Source organism: Hemiscyllium ocellatum, chromosome 1 (genome assembly GCF_020745735.1).
Source record: "Hemiscyllium ocellatum isolate sHemOce1 chromosome 1, sHemOce1.pat.X.cur, whole genome shotgun sequence".
Lineage (NCBI taxonomy): Eukaryota > Metazoa > Chordata > Chondrichthyes > Orectolobiformes > Hemiscylliidae > Hemiscyllium > Hemiscyllium ocellatum.
In genome coordinates, this window is record NC_083401.1 from 59,770,876 (window position 1) to 59,790,616 (window position 19,741).

Genomic DNA, 19,741 nt, shown 5'->3' on the forward strand with positions numbered 1-19,741 from the left:
TGATTTTATAAATCTCTGTAAGTCACCCCTCGGCCTCTGACGCTCCAGAGAAACAGACCCAGCCTATTCAGCCTCTCCTTGTAGTTCAAACCCTCCAATCCTGGCAACATCCTTGTAAATCTTTTCTGAACCCTTTCAAGTTTAACAAAATCCTTTCTGTGGCAAGGATATCAGAACTGAAAGCAGTATGCCAAAAGTGGCCTTACCCAATGTCCTGTACAGTCACAATATGACCTCCCAACTCCTTTATTCGATGTACTGATGTTAGTATGTCACTTCAAATTGTCAGCATCTATTTTACACAATAGTCTTTTATGCATAACCTTGTCAAATGCCTTCTGGAAATCCAAGTGCAGTAAATTTATGTCTCCCATTTATCCACAGCACATGGCATTTCTTCAAAGAATGCCAATAAATTGGATTTCCCTTTCATAAACCCATGCCGACTCTACCCAATTATCTCAACTTTTTTCCAAGTGTTATTTCAAGTTATAATCTTTATGATCAATTCAAATATCTTCTCCATAACATAAATCATTTTAGCTGGCCTATAAATTTCCTGTTTATTGCCTCCAGTCTTTTTTGAACAGAAGAGTTATATTTGCTGCTTTCCAGTCTAATCTTTTCAGAACCTATCAAATTGAATTTTGGAAAATCAACACTCAGGCATCTCCTACTTCTTAGCAAAAACCCTTAAGACCCTAGAATGAAGTCCATCTGGACTCAAAGATTTATCAACCTACAGCTCCATCAGTTTGGTCAGTATCACTTTCCTAATGATTAAATTTTACCAAGTTAATCTCTTCCAACAACCTTCTGATTTATAAGCATCTTAATATTTTTTGTATTCTCTGTCATCAAGACAGACATAAAATATTTATTTATTACATACACCATTCTTTTATTATCTACTATTAACTCCCCAATCTCACCTGCTTGAGAGTCAACAGTACTGAACTTACTCTTTTCCACAAACCTATAGAATCACTTGCGACGTTTTTTTCCCATTTCTAGCTAGCTTCCTCTCATGCTCAAAATTCTTTCTCCTAATTCATCTTTTAATCATGCTCTGCCTCTCTTTATATTCTGACCAGTCATCTGACCTGCCACTGACATTCACCCAGTTGTATGCTTTTTCCTTAAGTTTGATGCTTTCTTTCGTTAACCACATGTAGCGGGAACACCATTTGGAACTTTACTTTATAGCAGGAATGTAGTTAATCTGATTATTCTGACAAATCTTTTTTAAATGTCTGCAAGTGCTTCTCTATTGATATTCCAATTCACTTCATAATGGGCAAAATCAACATGGATTTCTGGAAGGAAAATTATGTTCAGCAAAATTGTTAGAGCTTTTACAGGCTATAACCAGCATCTGATTAAGAACCATCAGTGGATTCTGTGTAAATGGATTTTCAAAAAACATTCACACGTAACTGTAAGAGAATACTGTATGAAATGCAATAGGATTTGGATTAGGATAATACATTACAATGGATGAGGATTGGTTTATGGACAGAAACTAATGGGTATGAACAAATTAGTCATTTTTAGGATGAGGAAGTGTAACTTTCAAATCCCACAAGAATCAGTGCTTAAGCCTTAGCTGTTTAAAATAAATATCTATTACCGATACAGAAACTGAGAGGTTTACTGGAAATATAAAGTCAAGTGGGAAAGTAAAATTGTGAGAACACACAGAGACTACAAAGTGAGAGACCAAGGTTAAACAACTGGTCAATAATAATGTAGAATTATTTTGTGAAGAAGTATGAAAATCCACTTTAGTAGGTAAGATAAAAATCTTAGATGATAAAATTTTAAATGTTAAAAGACTGGAAAATATCAATAAGTAAAAATGTTCTGAGGGAACTATGTGGCCACAGAGCAACCCAGCAGCCTGCTCAGGTCACCCATAAGTCAGCCCCTTTAAATTACACTTGCCTAATTACACAAAATAAAAGGCGCACATACGTAAACAATTTGCACAAGCACTAAAATCAATTTAGGGGTTAGGTTAGGTGTGAGTGTCCTTGTCTACAAAGTACTTAAAGTTAGTGCAGAAGTATAACAAACATTAAGGCAAAAAATTGTATGTTAGCTTAAGGAAGTTTTGCTGGTGATACTCTTTATGGTTTACTCTACTCTGTACAGTGTTGAACTTACCTAAAAAGAGTATAATTGTCTCAGAAGGAATACAACATAGGTTTCTGAGATGGCTAGACTGTGTCCATTTTCCCAAGTTTAGAACAATGAATGGTGGCAGTCTTACTGAGGCATATAAAATCCATAAGGGGCTTAACAAGGTTATTGCTCGGAGGTTGGAGAGTTTAGAACTGTAGATTGAAGATTCAGAATGGAGGATCAGCTATTTAGGACTGGGAGATGGGGGATTTATTCAAAGAGTTGCAAACCTTTTGAATTCTTTCATATTTCAAAGTGAATCATGTTATATGGGTTATGTCTGGTTAAGCGGAGTTGAGATAAAACATCAGCTATGATTTCAATGAGAGGCAGAGATGGCTCCAAAAGCCAAATAGCCTACTCCTCCCTCCTAATTCATATGATCTTACAAGAGCAACAAAAATCCTAGAATACTCAGTACATCTTAACTTTACATGCATACAGCATTGAAATATTTGTTACTTTTTTCCACTCACACATTGCCTGAATAATAATGCTATGTATATATCAGTCTGTGTGTGAAGAAGAATGACATCAATCCAAGTCTATCAAAAAGTTTATTTTAAGCCATTATTCTACAGATACCATCATGCATTTTTCCTGTCATCTTAATAGAACATTTGTAGTAAATTTGAAATTGCTACTTACCTATCTGCATAGCGTAAAGTGTTCAGTGTGTGTTCTGTGGCTACATGGCTAGGTGAAATATTAGCGATCATACAGGTTTTAGAATTCCCAATAAATGAGTCTTTCAATACCTTAAAAAAGAACGTAAATATTTAGAAGTTAAAATTTTGTATTTACCATCAGAAAAAAAATGAACAAATATAAATGCTAACTAAAATCATCAAGTAATTTACCGTCTTCTGCCTTCCTCCCATCTTAAGCAGGAATAGTATATTAGTCTTCCCCAACAAACCCCCACCCCTGACTCTAGTAATTCCTGAAAAATCACCATCACCACCTCCAAAATCTCCTCAGCTACCTCCATCAGAACCTTGGGGTGTAAGTTATCCAATCCAGATGATTTATCTACCTTCAGCTTCCCCAACAACTTCTCCTTAGTGATGGCCACTACATTTTCCTCTGCCCCGAATCCCTTGATGGTTTGAGATGTAACAGCAGTCTTCCACTGTGAAGACTAATGCAGAGTACCTATTTATTTCCACTGTCATTTCTTTGTTCCCCATTAAAACTTTGCCAGCCTCATTTTCCAGCGGTCAAATGCCCACTCTTGCCTGTCTCTTAGCTTCTAGATATCTAAAGAAAGACCCTTCAATACTCTTTTATGCTACTAGTTATTTCATATTTCATCTTCTCCTGTCTTACTGCTTTTCTCAATCGTACTCTGCTGGTTTTTAAAGGCTTTCCAATCCTATGGCTTTCCACTAAACTTTATCACATTGTATGCTTTCTCCTTGGCTTTTATCATGTCCCTGACTTGCCTTGTCATCCATGGTTGCCTCATCCTCTCCTCAGTATGTTTCTTCTTCCTTGGGATGAATTTCTTTGTTGCCTCACGAATTACCCCCAGAAATCCTTGCCATTGCTGTTCCACTGTCTTCTCTGCTCGGCTCCCCTTCCAAACAACTCTGACTAGTTCCTCCCTCACGTCTCTGCATTTACCTTTACTCAATTGGAATACCATTACATCGATTCCAGCTTCTCCCTCTCAAACCGCAGGCTGAATTCTATTATATATGGTCATTGGCCCACAAGGGTTCCTTTAGCTTAAGCTTCCTAATCATGTCTGCCTCAACACACATCACCAAATTCAGAATTGTCTGTTCCCTAGTGGGTTCTCCCAGCAATTGCTCCAAAAAAAATCATCTCAAACATTCCTTTTCTTGGAATCCACTATCAACCTGATTTTCCCAGTCCATCTGTATACTGAAATGCTGCATGATTATTGTAATAATACCTTCCTTACATGCCTTTTCTATCTCCTGATTTGTCACATCTTGACTATGAAGAGGCCCTGTACATAACTCCTGTCTTTTGTTTTACTTTGCAGTTCCTTAACACTATGCACATAGATTCTAAGCCTTCCAAATCTCCTAAATATTAGAATAGATCATATAATGACAACAAAGTGTCCTATATTATCTTCAAGAAGGGAATTACTCATTTTAAAATAAGCTCTTTTTTGCTCCATAATGTTTGATCTATGTAGGATGAGAACATTGTAGCACCATATTCCTATTTTCATGTAGATGGACTCTCGTTGCTATTACCACAGTGTGGAGGGATATAGAAGATACATTGATCTCCTTGATTACCTACAAGGGCTGGACTGAATTCATTAAGTTACTTAATGTAAGCAAATTCTTTTGGCTGCACATTTAAATGCAACTAAGTTGGCACCAGTTACTCTTGTAAGTCATTCTACCAAGTTAACTTAATGTTAGAAGTACTATTTCATTTTCCAACATAATTTGATAAGATAATCCAACTGGGAATACAAAGTCTGCTCTCAGTGCTATGAAGCATACATGACTTTTGGCTTAAGAAGTCAACATTTCATCACACTTATCATTAATTATGCTTAAAACACTGGTTTCTTCACTTGAATTCTTGAAGTGAATTTCAAATGCACAAAGTTTCACTCCTCGATCTATTGTTTGCTGCTTAACTTACTGCCTCAAAATAGTCTTCAGAAGATATCTCCAGCACTTCTTTACCTCAAGCTGGCAAAATGATAGCCAGGATTATGAAAGTATCAAAGTACTGCAGATATAAATAGGCTGTGAAAGGCTTCCAAAAAAATTGGGATTAAGTCATTGGTGACAGTTTTTGCTCTTTTTGCATAAGGTTAATTGGTGTGCAATGCTAAGTTTAATAGCTGTATAAATTCTATAAGGAAACAAACAATTTACCAGTGTAAGCTTGCTTTGCCTAAAGGGTGTGTGAGGATGTTCCTGGTCCAAAGCTCGAATACACTCTTTTAGCTAAAGAAAGGGAAACAAACATCTTATTGAACAATGTGGAGAACTTTGATACAAATAAAATATCACAACTATTCCATGCTCTGATCATCTTCCTTGCAAGTGAGTTTCACAGTTTATCAATATAAATTATATATAAACGACAACTTCATCTTGCTCCATTGTTTTCACTGAGGAATGACAGTTACCCTATTTTAGTCAGGACATAAGTTTGACAAATCTCATGTCTCAACATCTGCGTGTATGCATTTATAAATATACATAGAGAATGGCTTCCTAGAATCCTCCCAAATGTCCCGCCATCATTATGTCTTTGGTTTGTATTCTTCCTGCAGAAATCACAGGATTATAGCACTGCTGAGCATAAAACCTGCCAGCCTCTGATTAGCAAGCACCTTTCCGGAGCTCATAGAGCTGAATTAGCTTCATTGTCACATCTACTCAGATGAGTATACTGAAAAGTTCACAAGTGGCCTCTTATAGTGCGATCTTAAGTACAAAGGTATCTAAGTATAGTTATTCAGTGCAAGTTCTTAGGAATATATAAAAGTAGAAAATAAAGAAATACAATCTGCAATGCTGGAATTTTTAAGAATAAATTAGAAAAGAGAAAAAAAAAGTTCAGAACAATGGTCCTTCCAATCCAGTCCACACTGGTAGTTAGCCTCCAGTGCACAGCAGGCCATGACTCCAGACTGTGCTGGGTTTCGTCTTGACGTTCTTGAGGCTTAGAGACCAGTCTGGAATCACCTCAAGAAGGGATGTCCATTCTGATGCCACACTAGCCTGAGAGACCATCACAATGGACTTGCGCTGAGGCTGGGAGTCTGAGCCCAAACTAAGGCATGGACTCCAAAGCTGAGAAGAAAGAAGAGAATCAAAAAACACAAAAGAGAAAATAAAAGGGGAAAAAAGAGAAAGCGACTGAGCGGACGAGCTCCTGTGGAAGCGCTCTTCTCCACTGCCATCGTGAATAATAAGCGGTAGAGCATGGAAACAGACCCTTTAATCCAATTTATCCATGCAACCAGAGATCCTGAATTAATCCAGTCTCATCTGCCAGGGTGCCAAAGATCAAGATGCTTTTTATATGCTGTAATTGTACTTACCTCCACCACTTCCTCTGGCAGCTCATTCCATGTACGCAACATCCTCTGCATGAAAAAGTTACTCTCTGTGTCCTTTTATATTTTTCCTGCATCCAAAACCGCAACCTGAGCTACAAATCTTCTCAAAACTCGCTTTCCCCTCTCATCTTCATCTTAACCTCTGCCCTCTAGTTTAAGACTATGTTGGCTATTTTATTCCATGGTTTTGACTTCAGAGCAAGGCCTTCCAGTGGCCTCGCCATTGCTTCATTGGCTTGTTTTTCAGCTCGTCTTCTATAAAGAGACAGCACAAATAGTTGTCTTTTCGGACCAGTTGACAAGACCCTCTTCAAAGGTTCAATACAATTTCATTCACAATTTCCAATCTCTGCTGCCCAAATATCGTTTTGATTCTCATCCTCAATAGGGCCCTTAGTTCTGCCTACTCCAGAACCTACTTTGAACTTGACGGGAGATTTCCAGACTCTACAATCACGAGCTGCCTAAAAATGGGCATTTAGTAGGGTGCAATAGAGTGGACAGCTAAAAATCAGAAAGATCTCACACTAAGGCTCTTAGGTGAAAACCAATTTTTTCTCGATGTTTCTTTTTAGTAGTTAAAATAGTTTCCTTCATTCCATTATCTTACAGTTCAACATTAACAGAATCCATCTCCTGCTTAATGGTACCTTTTCTAACATGAAGATAACTGCATTCGAGTGTAATGCTCATCTGTACAAACAACTTACGGCCAAGAGACTCTGATTTATTTCAGCTCCTTCTATTTTAGTTTGTTTGTCGGAATCCCTGGCATCAGCAGCTCTCTCACTCCCAGCTAGGTCAACGAAAGAAATCCTGGGCAGAGAATCAATATTAGACCATAAGTTATATTTAGTTGTGAACATGAATAGACAAAGACTATTGGTTCACAGTGATGACAAATGTTTTCTTGATTTTTTAAAAAATGCTTTTTCTTGGATTTAATCCTCGATCAATGCCCTTTTCCTGTTACCCTAACAACCAGATACTTACAAGGCCATTTCCAATGGTAATAAGAATGAAATACAGTATGTGTAACTGTAATTTCATGTAGCTATGGATCGGAGTAGCAAGTTCCTTTTCCTAGAGGACATCAAGATTTATTGATTGTCTCAGAACCCAATCTTGAATTTTCAAGTCAACTTTTTAAGAAATTAAGAAAACTAGACCATAAATTATCAGTTCAATTGAATACAATTTTACAAATGTAGAACTTAAAGAAGTCTAAACCTCTGGTTACAAATCTAGTATCACAGTAGTACTAAATCAATAGCATGAGATTGTATTTTTTCATTTTTATGGTCTTTTGATAGCTTACTCCATCATTACAATGTCTAGTGAATCCAACTCTTCAGATTGTTAAATTATTTCAAATGCAAATAAGAACATTTTACCTTCCAACAATTGTATCATTTAGGTTTTTAAGCTGGACTTGAATAATAGCATGTGAACGTGAGGAATCTGTATTTATCCCAGAAGCACCAGTACTCCGTGCTTTACTGCCCCAAGAAATCACCTGAAATGAGATTCAAAGCAAACGAAAGAAATCAAAGAATTTATGTGTTATTTACATGTTGTTAAAATGCAGATCAAAATACATGCAGATGAAATTTACAGGAATTTTTGGCAGTTAGTTAAATTAAAGTATTTAGTTTACAAGAATCATAGAATAGAATGTTAGAATCCCTACAGTGTGGAAGCAAGCCATTTGACCCAGCAAAGCCACATCACACTGACCTTCCGAACAGCATCCCACCCAGATCCAACTCCCTACCCTATCTCTATAAACCTGCATGGCCAATCCATCGAGCCTGCACATAACTTGACACAATTGTCAATTCAGCATGGCCAATCCACCTAACCTGTACATCTTTGGACTGTGGGAGGAAACTGGAGTACCCAGAGGAAACAAACACAGACATGGGAAGAATGTGCCAACTGTACACAGATTGTCGCTCGAGGGTGGAATCAAACCTGGGTCCACTGTTACACTGTGAGGCAGCAGTGTTAACCGCTGAGTCACTGTCCCCTTTACTGGTTAGTTTTTTGTATTGGTTACAGTTTTTGATGAAACTATAATCTGTTTGTATTTTTATGGCATTTTTGTTTTTATGATGTGCTGAGTAACTATAGACCGGTCAAATGTTATCCGCAGCACATATGCAGACATTTAGGGGAAGTTGAGCCAGATATCATATTTGTGAAGTCCTTAGCATGTGTGCAGTGAATGCTCACTGGAAGTACTTAGAACAGGTGATCATGCCATCAACCAGCACGTAAAGCTAATTTCATACCACCAGTGCCATTTGTAATATTATGAGCTCAATATTCCAGCTCACATCCTCTCTTAACCATGCACAGCTCAACTCATACTCAAGAGAACGAAAGGATGCCTTACCAATGATACTTAGATAGGATAATTAATTATTTGCAGGTCAGATGTGGTTGATATAATGTGCTTGTTGCATCTATTGTGTAAGTGTTTGGTACTCCATTATTATTTAAAGTTGCAAACATTTGCAGTGAGTATTGTGGCACATGTTCAAGAATTATATGCTGATTTCAAGGTCCTGAACCAACAAATTCTTCTCAACCATGGTTGCAGTTTTGGAAATCCCCTTGACTTAGAGAATAAACAGAGGCTACATGGAGTAAGACAAACTGTTGAACGAGAGCGAAGAATGATTCTCAAAAAGAGGACACATCCAACCAGACTGTTCAGAGAACATTCTTTTAACCTGAGCCTCATGGAGGGACAGTGTGTCAGCACAAGGATCATTGTCCTTGGAGGTAAAGGTGACTGCAGTGATAAGTTATTGTATATCTGACTGATTCCAAGCAGGAACTAGAGACACTTAAGACATTTCACAGTTTAATATAAAGAAGGTCAGTGAGACACAGTACTCAGTGACATCCATGCAGCAACGCATTGCCCCCATTAGCACCTCCAATAAAAGAACATCTGTCATGTACATCTCAGACATAAGACAAGTGAATAGGCCACATCCACCTCCTCAGAGGTCACAAATACAAGTTGATGAAAACAGAAATTTGAGCAGTGGTGACTCCATCACTAGCAAAAGCCCAGGTATATGTCTTTTAGAGCATGATGTAAATATTGACCAGGAGGTCTGATATATAAGCATCTTTTCACTTTTAGTAAAAAGTGAGGTCTGCAGATGCTGGAGATCAGAGCTGAAAATGTGTTGCTGGTTAAAGCGCAGCAGGTCAGGCAGCATCCAAGGAACAGGAAATTCGACGTTTCGGGCAAAAGCCTTTCCTGATGAAGGGCTTTTGCCCGAAACATCAAATTTCCTGTTCCTTGGATGCTGCTTGACCTGCTGCGCTTTAACCAGCAACACATTTTCAGCTCTTTTCACTTTTGGCAAGATAGTTTTTTGAACATTTGCTGAACGTATGGCCTCCATTGTGTTCCTACCCATTATCCTTCAGTTCTGTTCTAGCACCTAGGGCATTACCCTTCCTTAAGGGTGTTTCTTATCATAACTAAACCAAAATCCGAGAAGCATGCTCCCTTCATCAAACACAGCATTCTTTGTGCTCAGATAATCCCCAGCTGCACTCAAATCTCCTGCAGAGCCAGAGCACTGCTTGACCGCTCTCCCTGAAATTTGCAATAACCTAATGGCACCCAATTCCCTTCTGTGTTTTCACTTTCTCATGGGGGCCCATGAATTCCCTGGGGTGGCTATGATTGGCTTCTTATTCTATTACACATGCTTGTACCTTGTCTGCCTTTGCATGTGCACACCCATCAACTCCATAATGCCCCACAACAGGCTCTGAACAGGCTCACGAATAACCTTAATTGCAGTGGATAACTGGTCACTTGGAGCAGTGGGGTCACACACCCTCATCACCATAGTGCAAATCACTTGCACTGAAAACAGCGTCAGAAAATAGGCACACAGACATTTTCATCCTCACTGAACATTGTTTTGTTGTGGAGGATGAAAATTCATCCCATTAACTCTACCTCTCTGTCCATTGATGCTATCCAATCATTTTTCAACATTTTATGAAATAATCTGAGATGCTCCTAAATAACTTCCACTTGCTGTAAGATATCCTCAAAGTTGCATCAACACACCCTCAAGTAAAAACAGTGGATGGCACCAATAAAAAGTAAGAAATTACCTGAAAATGAGGCACTGAACTAATAATCCACAGACCCAGGCTAATGCTCTACAAAAATGGGTTCAAATCCCACTATGGCAGATGGTGACATTTGAATCTAAATCTGGAATTTAGAAAAAAAACTCTTCTAATGTTAACCATGAAACCATGGTCAATTGCTGTAAAAACTATCTGGTTCATTAATGTTCCTCAGGGAAAACCTAGCCTCCATTCAGCTCCAGATAGCTGCCTGTGGCCTGCCCTAATCCATTGCTCTACCAACCTTACCCCCGACCATAGTTCTTGAGTCACGTCCATGATCTCCACACTATTGCAGTCTGAGCAGCAGCCACCTGGTGGTACTCAGAAGTGGCATTCCCATCATTTAAGGGGTAAAAGCTCCACATGATTGAGAGACACAAAATTATATCAGGCTCCCAGAAATAGCCAAGATGGCAATGCTCTCTGGTGTCTGCACTAAGTTAATTGCATCCAATTCTGGCATTGCTAGTTAGGAATGGATTTAGGGAGGATTTAGAGTTGCTGCTGAAGAGCCTTTTGATGTAGGAAGATTCATTCATGGATTGTGGGCATTGCTGGCTGTGCCAGTATTTATTGCCATCCCTAATCCCAGGGGGCAGTTAAGATTCAACCACATTGAATCTGGGGTCTGGAGTCACATGTATACAAGACCAGATAGGGGCAGTAGATTTCCTCCCCTGGAGAACATTACTGATGGGTTTTAACAACAATCAATTGTGGTTACATGGTTAATTATTAGGTCAGCTTTTAATTCTAGATTGGAAAAATTTCTGCCTGTAACAACTCCTTTTTTGAGGTATTTTAGGTGCTGGAGGTGATTTCCTCGAATTCCACGAGCAGCAAATACTGTTTTGTATGCTGTTGCATTTTTTTTCTCCAAAGTTCCAAAACAAAGTCAAAACAACAGCACTTTTAAAAGGGAGAGGAACAGACAGTATAGAGCAGATGAATGCATGGCTGAGGAGCTGGTGTATGAGAGGTGGGACCCGAGGAGCTGGTGTATGTAGGTGGGACCCAAGGAGATAGTGAGGAAAGAGATCGATCTGAGACTGGTACAGTTAAGAAGCAAGTCAAACAGTCAGGGCAGGCAGTGATAAAGCAGAGAACAAGGTAGGACAAATTAATTAAAGTGCATTTGTTTCAATGCAAGGAACATGGTTAGGAACATAGGACTGGCATATCAAAGTAATTACAGAAATATTGCTCAGGGATGGACAGGACTGACAGCTTAATGTTCCAGGATACAAATGCTACAGGAAGGAATAGAAAGGGAGGCAAGAGAGGAAACGGAGTGGCATTTTTGATAAGGGATAGCATTACAGCTGTACTGAGGGAGGATATTCCCAGAAATACATCCAGGGAAGTTATTTGGGTGGAACTGAGAAATAAGAAAGAGATGATCACTTTATAGGGATTGTATTATCGACCCCCTAATAATCAGAGGGAAATTGAAAAACAAATTTGTAAGGAGATCTCAGTTATCTGGAAGAATAACAGGGTGGTTACGGTAGGGGACTTTAACTTTCCAAACATATACTGGGACTGCCATAGTGTTAAGGGTTTAGATGGAGAAGAATTTGTTAAGTGTATACAAGAAAATTTTCTGATTAAGTATGTTGATGTTGAGAAGATGCAAAACTTAATCTACTCTTGGGAAATAAGGCAGGACAAGTGTCTGAACTGTGAGTGGGGGAGTACTTTTGGGCCAGCGACCATTATTTTAAAATTAATAGAATTGTGATTGGAAAAAGATAGACCAGATCTAAAAGTTGAAGTTCTAAATTGGACAAAGACCAATTTTGACAGTATTAGGCAAGAACTTTCAAAAGCTGATTGGGGGCAAATGTTCGCTAATAAAGAGACGGCTGGAAAATGGGAAGCTTTCAGAAATGAGATAACGAGAGTCCAGAGAAAGTATATTCTTGTTAAGGAGAAAGGGAAGGTTGGTAGGTATAGGGAATGCTGGATGACGAAAGAAATTGAGGGTTTGGTTAAGAAAAAGAAGGAAGCATATGTCAGGTATAGACAAAATAGATCAAATGGATGCTTAGAAGAGTATAAAGGTAGTAGGAGTATTCTTAAAAGGGAAATCAGGAGGGCAAAATGGGGACATGAGATAGCTTTGGCAAATAGAATTAAGGAGAATCCAAAAGGGTTTTTACAAATACATAAAGGACAAAAGGGTAACTAGGGAGAGAAGAGGGCCCCTCAAAGATCAGCAAGGTGGCCTTTGTGTGGAGCCGCAGAAAAAGGGGGAAATAATAAACGAGTAATTAGCATCAGTGTTTACTGTGGAAAAGGACATAGAAGGTATAGAATGTAGGGAAATAGATGGTAACATCTTGGAAAAAGGCCATTTTACAGAAGAGGAAGCGCTGGATATGTTGAAACACATAAAAGTGGATAAATCCCCAGGAATGATCAGGTGTACCCTAGAACTCTGTGGGAAGCTCGAGAAGTGACTGCTGGGCCTCTTGCTGAGATATTTGTATCATCAATAGTCACAGGTGAGGTGTGTGAAGACTGGAGGGTGGCTAGTGTGGTGCCACTGTTTAAGAAAGGTGGTAAGGACAAACCAGGGAACGATAGACCAGTCAGCCTGACATCAGTGTTGGACAAGTTGTTGGAGGGAGTCCTGAGGGACAGGATGTGCATGTATTTTGGAAAGGCAAGGTCTGATTAGGGAGAATCAACATGGCTTTGTGCGTGGGAAATCATGTCTCACAAACTTGATTGAGCTTTTTGAAAAAGTAACAAAGAGGATTGATGAGGGCAGAGCGGTAGATGTGATCTATATGGACTTCAGTAAGGCGTTCGACAAGGTTCCCCATGAGAGACTGGTTAGCAAGGTTAGATCTCATGGAATATAGGTAGAACTATGGTGGCTCAGTGGTTAGCACTGCTGCCTCACAGCACCAGGGTCCCAGGTTCAATTCCAGCCTCAGGTGACTGTCTGTGTGGAGTTTGCACATTCTCCCCGTGTCTGCGTAGGTTTTCTCCAGGTGCTCCAGTTTGCTCCCACAGTCCAAAGATATGCAGGTCAGGTGAACTGGCCATGTTAAATGACCCAAATCATTAGGTGCAATAGTCAGAGGGAAATGGGTCTGGGTGGATTACTCTTCGGAGGGTCGGTGTGGACTCATTGGGCCGAAGAGCCTGTTTCCACACGGTAGGGAATCTAAAAAACTAGCCATTTGGCTCAAAGGTAAAAGGCAGAGGGTAGTGGTGGAGGGTTGTTTATCAGCCTCGAGGCCTGTGACCAGTGGAGTGCCACAAGGATTGGTGCTGGCTCCACTTGTTTTTGTCATTTACATACATTATTTGGATGTGAGCATAAGAGGTATAGTCAGTAAATTTGTAGATGACACCAAAATTGGAGGTGTCGTGGGCAGCAAAGAGGGTTACCTCAGATTACAACAGGATCTGGACCAGATGGGCCAATGGGATGAGAAGTGGCAGATGGAGTTTAATTCAGATAAATGCGAGGTGCTATGTTTTGGGAAAGCAAAGCTTAGTGGGATTTATACACTTATAGACTTAATGGTAATGTCCTAGGGAATGTTGCTGAACAAAGAGATCTTGGAGTGCAGGTTCATAGTTCCTTGAAAGTGGAGTCACAGGTAGAAAGGATAGTGAAGAAGGCATTTGAATGCTTTCCTATATTGGTCAGAGCATTGAGTACAGGAGTTGGGATGTCATGTTGTGGCTGTACAGGACATTAGTTAGGCCACTGTTGGAATATTGCATGCAATTCTGGTCTCCTTCCTATCGGAAAGATATTGTGAAACTTGAACGGGTTCAGAAAAGATTTACAAGGATGTTGTTGTGGTTGGAGGATTTGAGCTATAGGGAGAGGCTGAACAGGTTGAGACTGTTTTCCCTGGTTCGTCGAAGGCCGAGGGGTGACCTTATAGAGGACAATCAAATGGGACATGGGTAGGATAAATAGATAAAAGTATTTTGCCTGGGGTGGAGGAGTACAGAACTAGAGGTTTAAGGTGAGAGGGGAAAGATATAAAAGAGACCTAAGGAGCAACATTTTCACACAGAGGATGGTATGTGTATGGAATGAGCTGCCAGAGGAAGTGGTGGAGGCTAGTACAATTGCATCATTTAAAAGGCATTTAGATGGGTATATGAATAGGAAGAGTTTGGAGAAATTCAGGTCGGGTGCTGTCAGGTGGGACTAAATTGGGTTGGGGTATCTGGTTGGCATGGACGGGTTGGACCAAAGTGTCTGTTTCCATGCTGTACATCTCTATGACTTAAATTGAATTCAAATTTCTTCATCTCTCATGACGTAAGTCAAACCCATGTCCCCATAACATTTGCCTAGTTTCTGGATTATTAGTCCATTCAAATAGTCCCAGGGATGAGGTTCTTCCATTGTATGCATGGATTGGAGAAGTAGGGGATGTTCTTATTAGAGTAGTGAGTGTTATTTGATGAGATCGTGATAAGATTTAATAAGTGTTCAAAATCATGAGATCTCTAGATGGAGGAGATCTAGAGGAACTGGGTCAAAATCCTGAAATCACTTCCTCTGGCCACTGTGGGTCATCCTTCAGCACATGGACTACAGAAATTCAAGAAGGCAGCTCATACCACCTTCTCAAGAGCAACTAGGGACAGGCGAAGGCCAAGCCAGCAATACCCAGATCTCACGACTGAATAATAAAACAAAGTTCTCATTGGTGGAAGTTTAGAACCAGAGGGCAGAATTTAAAGGTGATTAGCAATGAAGAAAAGCTTTATTACCCAACGAGTGGTCATGATGTGAAATTCATTACCTCAAAAGGACAATGGATCTAAGTTCAATCATGATTCTGACAAGACAATCAGATAAATACGTAAAGTGAAATATTTTGCAGAGCAACTGTGAAAGGATTGGGAATGGGATTGCTTTCGCAAGAACTCAGCATATGCTGAATGGGTGCACTCAGTGCTGTTATAAATCTATGAATTTGATATTTTAACAATAAAGTATGTTTCATATCACTTAACTTGACCAGCTTTCCAAAACTACTTTCGATTCTCTTTCCCACATTGCAACGTTAACTATTGTTGTGGTTCTGTTCGCTGAGCTGGGAATTTGTGTTGCAGACGTTTTGTTCCCTGTCTAGGTGACATCCTCAGTGCTTGGGAGCCTCCTGTGAAGCGCTTCTGTGACATTTCCTCTGGCATTTATAGTGATTTGGATCTGGTTGTCAGTTCCAGCTGTCCACTGCAGGGGTCGGTATATTGGGTCCAGGCCGATGTGCTTGTTGATTGAATCTGTGGATGACTGCCATGCCTCTAGGAATTCCCTGGCTGTTCTCTGTTCGGCTTGTCCTATAATAGCAGCGTTGTCCTAGTCGAAATCATATTGCTTGTCATCTGAGTGTGTGGCTACTAAGGATAGCTGGTCATGTCGTTTCGTGGCTAGTTGGTGTTCATGGATGCGGATCGTTAGCTGTCTTCCTGTTTGTCCTATGTAGTGTTTTGCGCAGTCCTTGCATGGGATTTTGTACACTACATTGGTTTTGCTCATGCTGGGTATCAGGTCCTTCGTCCTTATGAGTTGTTGTCTGAGAGTAGCTGTTGGTTTGTGTGCTGTTATGAGTCCTAGTGGTCGCAGTGGTCTGGTTGTCAGTTCAGAAATGTTTTTGATGTATGGTAGTCTGGTTAGTCCTTTGGGTTGTGGCATGTTGACGGAATGAGGATGTTTGGTAGTGTGGCTAGTCCTTACATACATCAAAAACATTTCTGAACTGACAGCCAGACTACTCGAACTCATAACAGCACACAAACCAACAGCCACTCTCAGACAACAACTCACCAGGACGAGGGACCCAATACCCAGCATGAGCAAAATCAATGTAGTGTACAAAATCCCATTCAAGGACTGCACAAAACACTACATAGGACAAACAGGAAGACAGCTAATGATCCGCATCCATGAACACCAACTAGCCACGAAACGACATGACCAGTTATCCTTCGTAGCCACACACTCAGATGACAAGCAACATTAGTTCGACTGGGACAACGCTACTATTATAGGACAAGCCGAACAGAGAACAGCCAGGGAATTCCTAGAGGCATGGCACTCATCCACTGATTCAATCAACAAGCACATCAACCTGGACCCAATATACCGACCCCTGCAGCGGACAGCTGGAACTGACAACCAGAAGCGGCAGATACAAATCACTATAAATGCTAGAGGAAACATCACAGAAGCGCTTCACAGGAGGCTCCCAAGCACTGACGATGTCACCTAGACAGGGGACGAAACGTCTGCAACACAAATTCCCAGCTCAGCGAACAGAACCACAGCAATGAGCACCCGAGCTACAAATCTTCTCCCAAACTTTGAACAACATAACTATATTTCACAAGTACTTCTTCAGCAACAAAGTCCAATGGGACATCCTGAAGTTGCACAACAAAGTTGCCACATAAAATACAAGTCACTCTTTTGTTTTCACTTCACCCTCGGCTGACCAGTCTCACTGTGTAACACTGTATTAAACAGCGTTTAGAAGTTGATATGAAATATCATATAGTTGATACTTGATCAATGCTCGTTAAGTCAAAAATCCCACTGCTCAGGTTTATGGAAAGAGCACTGTTACATTCAATACTTAACATTTTCTTTTTCAAGTACCTCTAACAAGGTTTGCACTGCATCCACTTGAATTTCACGCAATCCCACAATTTGTACTGTATGGTTGCCATCTTCCCTGGCAAACAATCTAGAAATGAGAGTATGTAAAACTCATAAGTCAATAAATACAATAACATGATTGCTGACTTCCGAAACAAACAACATTCATCAAATGCCTCTGCAAATCCTTCATAATATATCACAGTGCTCCTGCACACTGTGCAAAGTGAAAACCTCCTTTCTGAAACATCTACTGACTAATCCTTTGGACAAATTAGTACACACTTATGTCTGATACAGCAGGGTTTTGAGCTGAAAATGTGTTGCTGGTTAAAGCACAGCAGGTTAGGCAGCACCCAAGGAACAGGAAATTCAACGTTTCGGGCCAGAGCCCTTCATCAGGAAAAGGATTTCCTGATGAAGGGCTCTGGCCCGAAACGTTGAATTTCCTGTTCCTTGGATGCTGCCTAACCTGCTGTGCTTTAACCAGCAACACATTTTCAGCTCTGATCTCCAGCATCTGCAGACCTCACTTTTTACTAACAGCAGGGTTTTGACCAATGCTGATGAGATTATAAGCATGAGTCATGATACAATGTGTAAAAACAGGAGTCCCATGTTGTCCAAAAAACAAGTGCAAAATTGTTCTTGCACAAGTAGTTTAGCAACAGATAGTTAAGTTTTCTTTTAAGTCAAAGCTATCACACATCAAAGCTTACAGTACAAGAGATCAGTCACTGAATTATTAAGAGGTCTCCTATTTACCATTTAACATTCCACTACATCAAATCTCATCTGTTATTTATCCACCCACCCTGTAAGATGTGTTTGCAACTTCAATTACTTTTGCATAGACCTCCACATTATTGTAGCAGAGCAAAATTGTTTTAACGGGCAACTTATGAACTCATACTCTCAATAAACTGGCAAAAATCATACACCTGAAACACTGGAAGTTGAATGTATTATCGCAATCTCTGCCATGTCCAAATAGTCAGTTGAGGGTGCGGGTAAGAAGGCTCACTGCCGATAAGTTTTATTTCAGGCAAAATTGCATAATTACTGAAGTGTTTTATGGTGTATGTAAAGTAATTGTGGTTTTGGTTGCAATAGGTTTCTATTTCTGGTGTGTGTTTTTACATTGAATATATGGATCTTTTGAACAACCAGAATATTTGATCAACCAGTTCGCTTCCCTGGTCCCATAGGGTGCTGGTTAACAAAAGGTTTGCTGTACTTCCAATTTATTTTCATCCACACATTTCAACAGGATTCCTCCCAATTTTCAGCTAAACAATTTATATACGTATTTATTCATTTGTTAAATGCTGGCCTTTCTAGAAATGCTCAAATCCCTCGAAGGAATAAAAAGGTCACTTTCAACTTGATGTGACATGCTAAAATATGATTTTGTACCACATAACATCAAAAAGGCCAAATGTCAATTTTTCTAAAATAATAGTTTTACTACTAAATCCCAACAATATTACAATATATAAATAATCCAATTGTGCCTAAAATATAGTCACATTACCATACCTTTTTCGCCTATTCAGCAAGTCATATAGTTGGCCACAGTATATCTCATAGAAGCTTATCCAGATGAAAAGAGGTCTGTCTCGCTCAGATGTCTGCAATTGTGTGAAGATGTCCTCAGCAGCAAGTGCATATAGCCCTGGATTTTGATCAGTCCCCATCATAGTATAAGTTTTTCCAGCTCCAGTCTGTCCATATGCAAAGCACGTTGCCATTCCACTAAAGGAGATAAAATTTGTATAAACCAATAAGAAAAAGAAGAAGACAAATTCACACTGTTTGAGTTTTTGTTTACCAAGTGTGAACTGCACACTCTCATCCTATAGAGACACACTTCAATCTCACACTTAGCACCAGTTTGATAAATCATGCATGACTTACAACAGCATTCCTCATCAGTGCTGTTGAAGGCAAAGGCCCATATCAAGGACACAAGAGATAACAAGTAGAGTTGACCATATAGTCTTAGGCTGTAACTCTGCTTTATGCCTTGTGACTATACTGCTCTTTTAACAAGGTTATGTTGTCCTTGTTTTTTATCAGCGAGGTTATAAAAGACACAGACTCTGAAAAGTCTAAGTTGAAGGATTTTAGGGCCAATTTGATTATAGTTAACTGACACTGCCTCAGTAAAAAAGGCTTTCAAGTTTAAAAAAAACACTTCTACAATGAAAGGGGAGTTTAGAGTGTGTTGCTGGAAAAGCACAATAGGTCAGGCAGCATCTGAGGAGCAGGAAAATCAACGTTTCAGGCCGGAGCCCTTCATCAGGAATCTCCTGATTGTGAGGGAGAAGGTGACAGGTCACACGGGGGAAATGATGAACAGGTTTGGAGATGGTACTGAGTTGGAGGCTTGGGATTGGGATAATGTGGCGGTGGTGGTGGTGGCGATGAGGAAGCTGTTGAAATCCACATTTATCCCATGTGGATGCAGAGGTCAAAGCGGAAAATGAGGTGTTTTTCTCCAGGCAAGATCCGCAAGAAGGCGTCCTGTCTCACCGATGTCGAGGAGACCACACCAATGCAGTAGCTGACATTGGTAGAGGACCGGTTTTGGGACCACTGCTATTTGTCATTTTTATAAATGACTTAGACGCAGGCATAGGTGGATGGATTAGTAA

General features: G+C 39.9%; 1 protein-coding gene across 1 annotated transcript in view; it reads right to left on the minus strand.

Annotated features, from left to right (window-relative positions):
* Positions 1-19,741, minus strand: part of LOC132823298 (kinesin-like protein KIF24) — a 71,427-nt gene that overhangs the window by 10,799 nt on the left and 40,887 nt on the right. The window contains exons 4-9 of the mRNA XM_060837401.1: positions 18,624-18,839; positions 17,085-17,172; positions 7,651-7,772; positions 6,967-7,072; positions 5,061-5,132; positions 2,833-2,942 (exon numbers count right to left, since the gene is read on the minus strand). Of these exons, the coding sequence (XP_060693384.1) occupies positions 2,833-2,942; positions 5,061-5,132; positions 6,967-7,072; positions 7,651-7,772; positions 17,085-17,172; positions 18,624-18,839 (714 nt within the window). The remainder of the gene's footprint in view (positions 1-2,832; positions 2,943-5,060; positions 5,133-6,966; positions 7,073-7,650; positions 7,773-17,084; positions 17,173-18,623; positions 18,840-19,741) is intronic.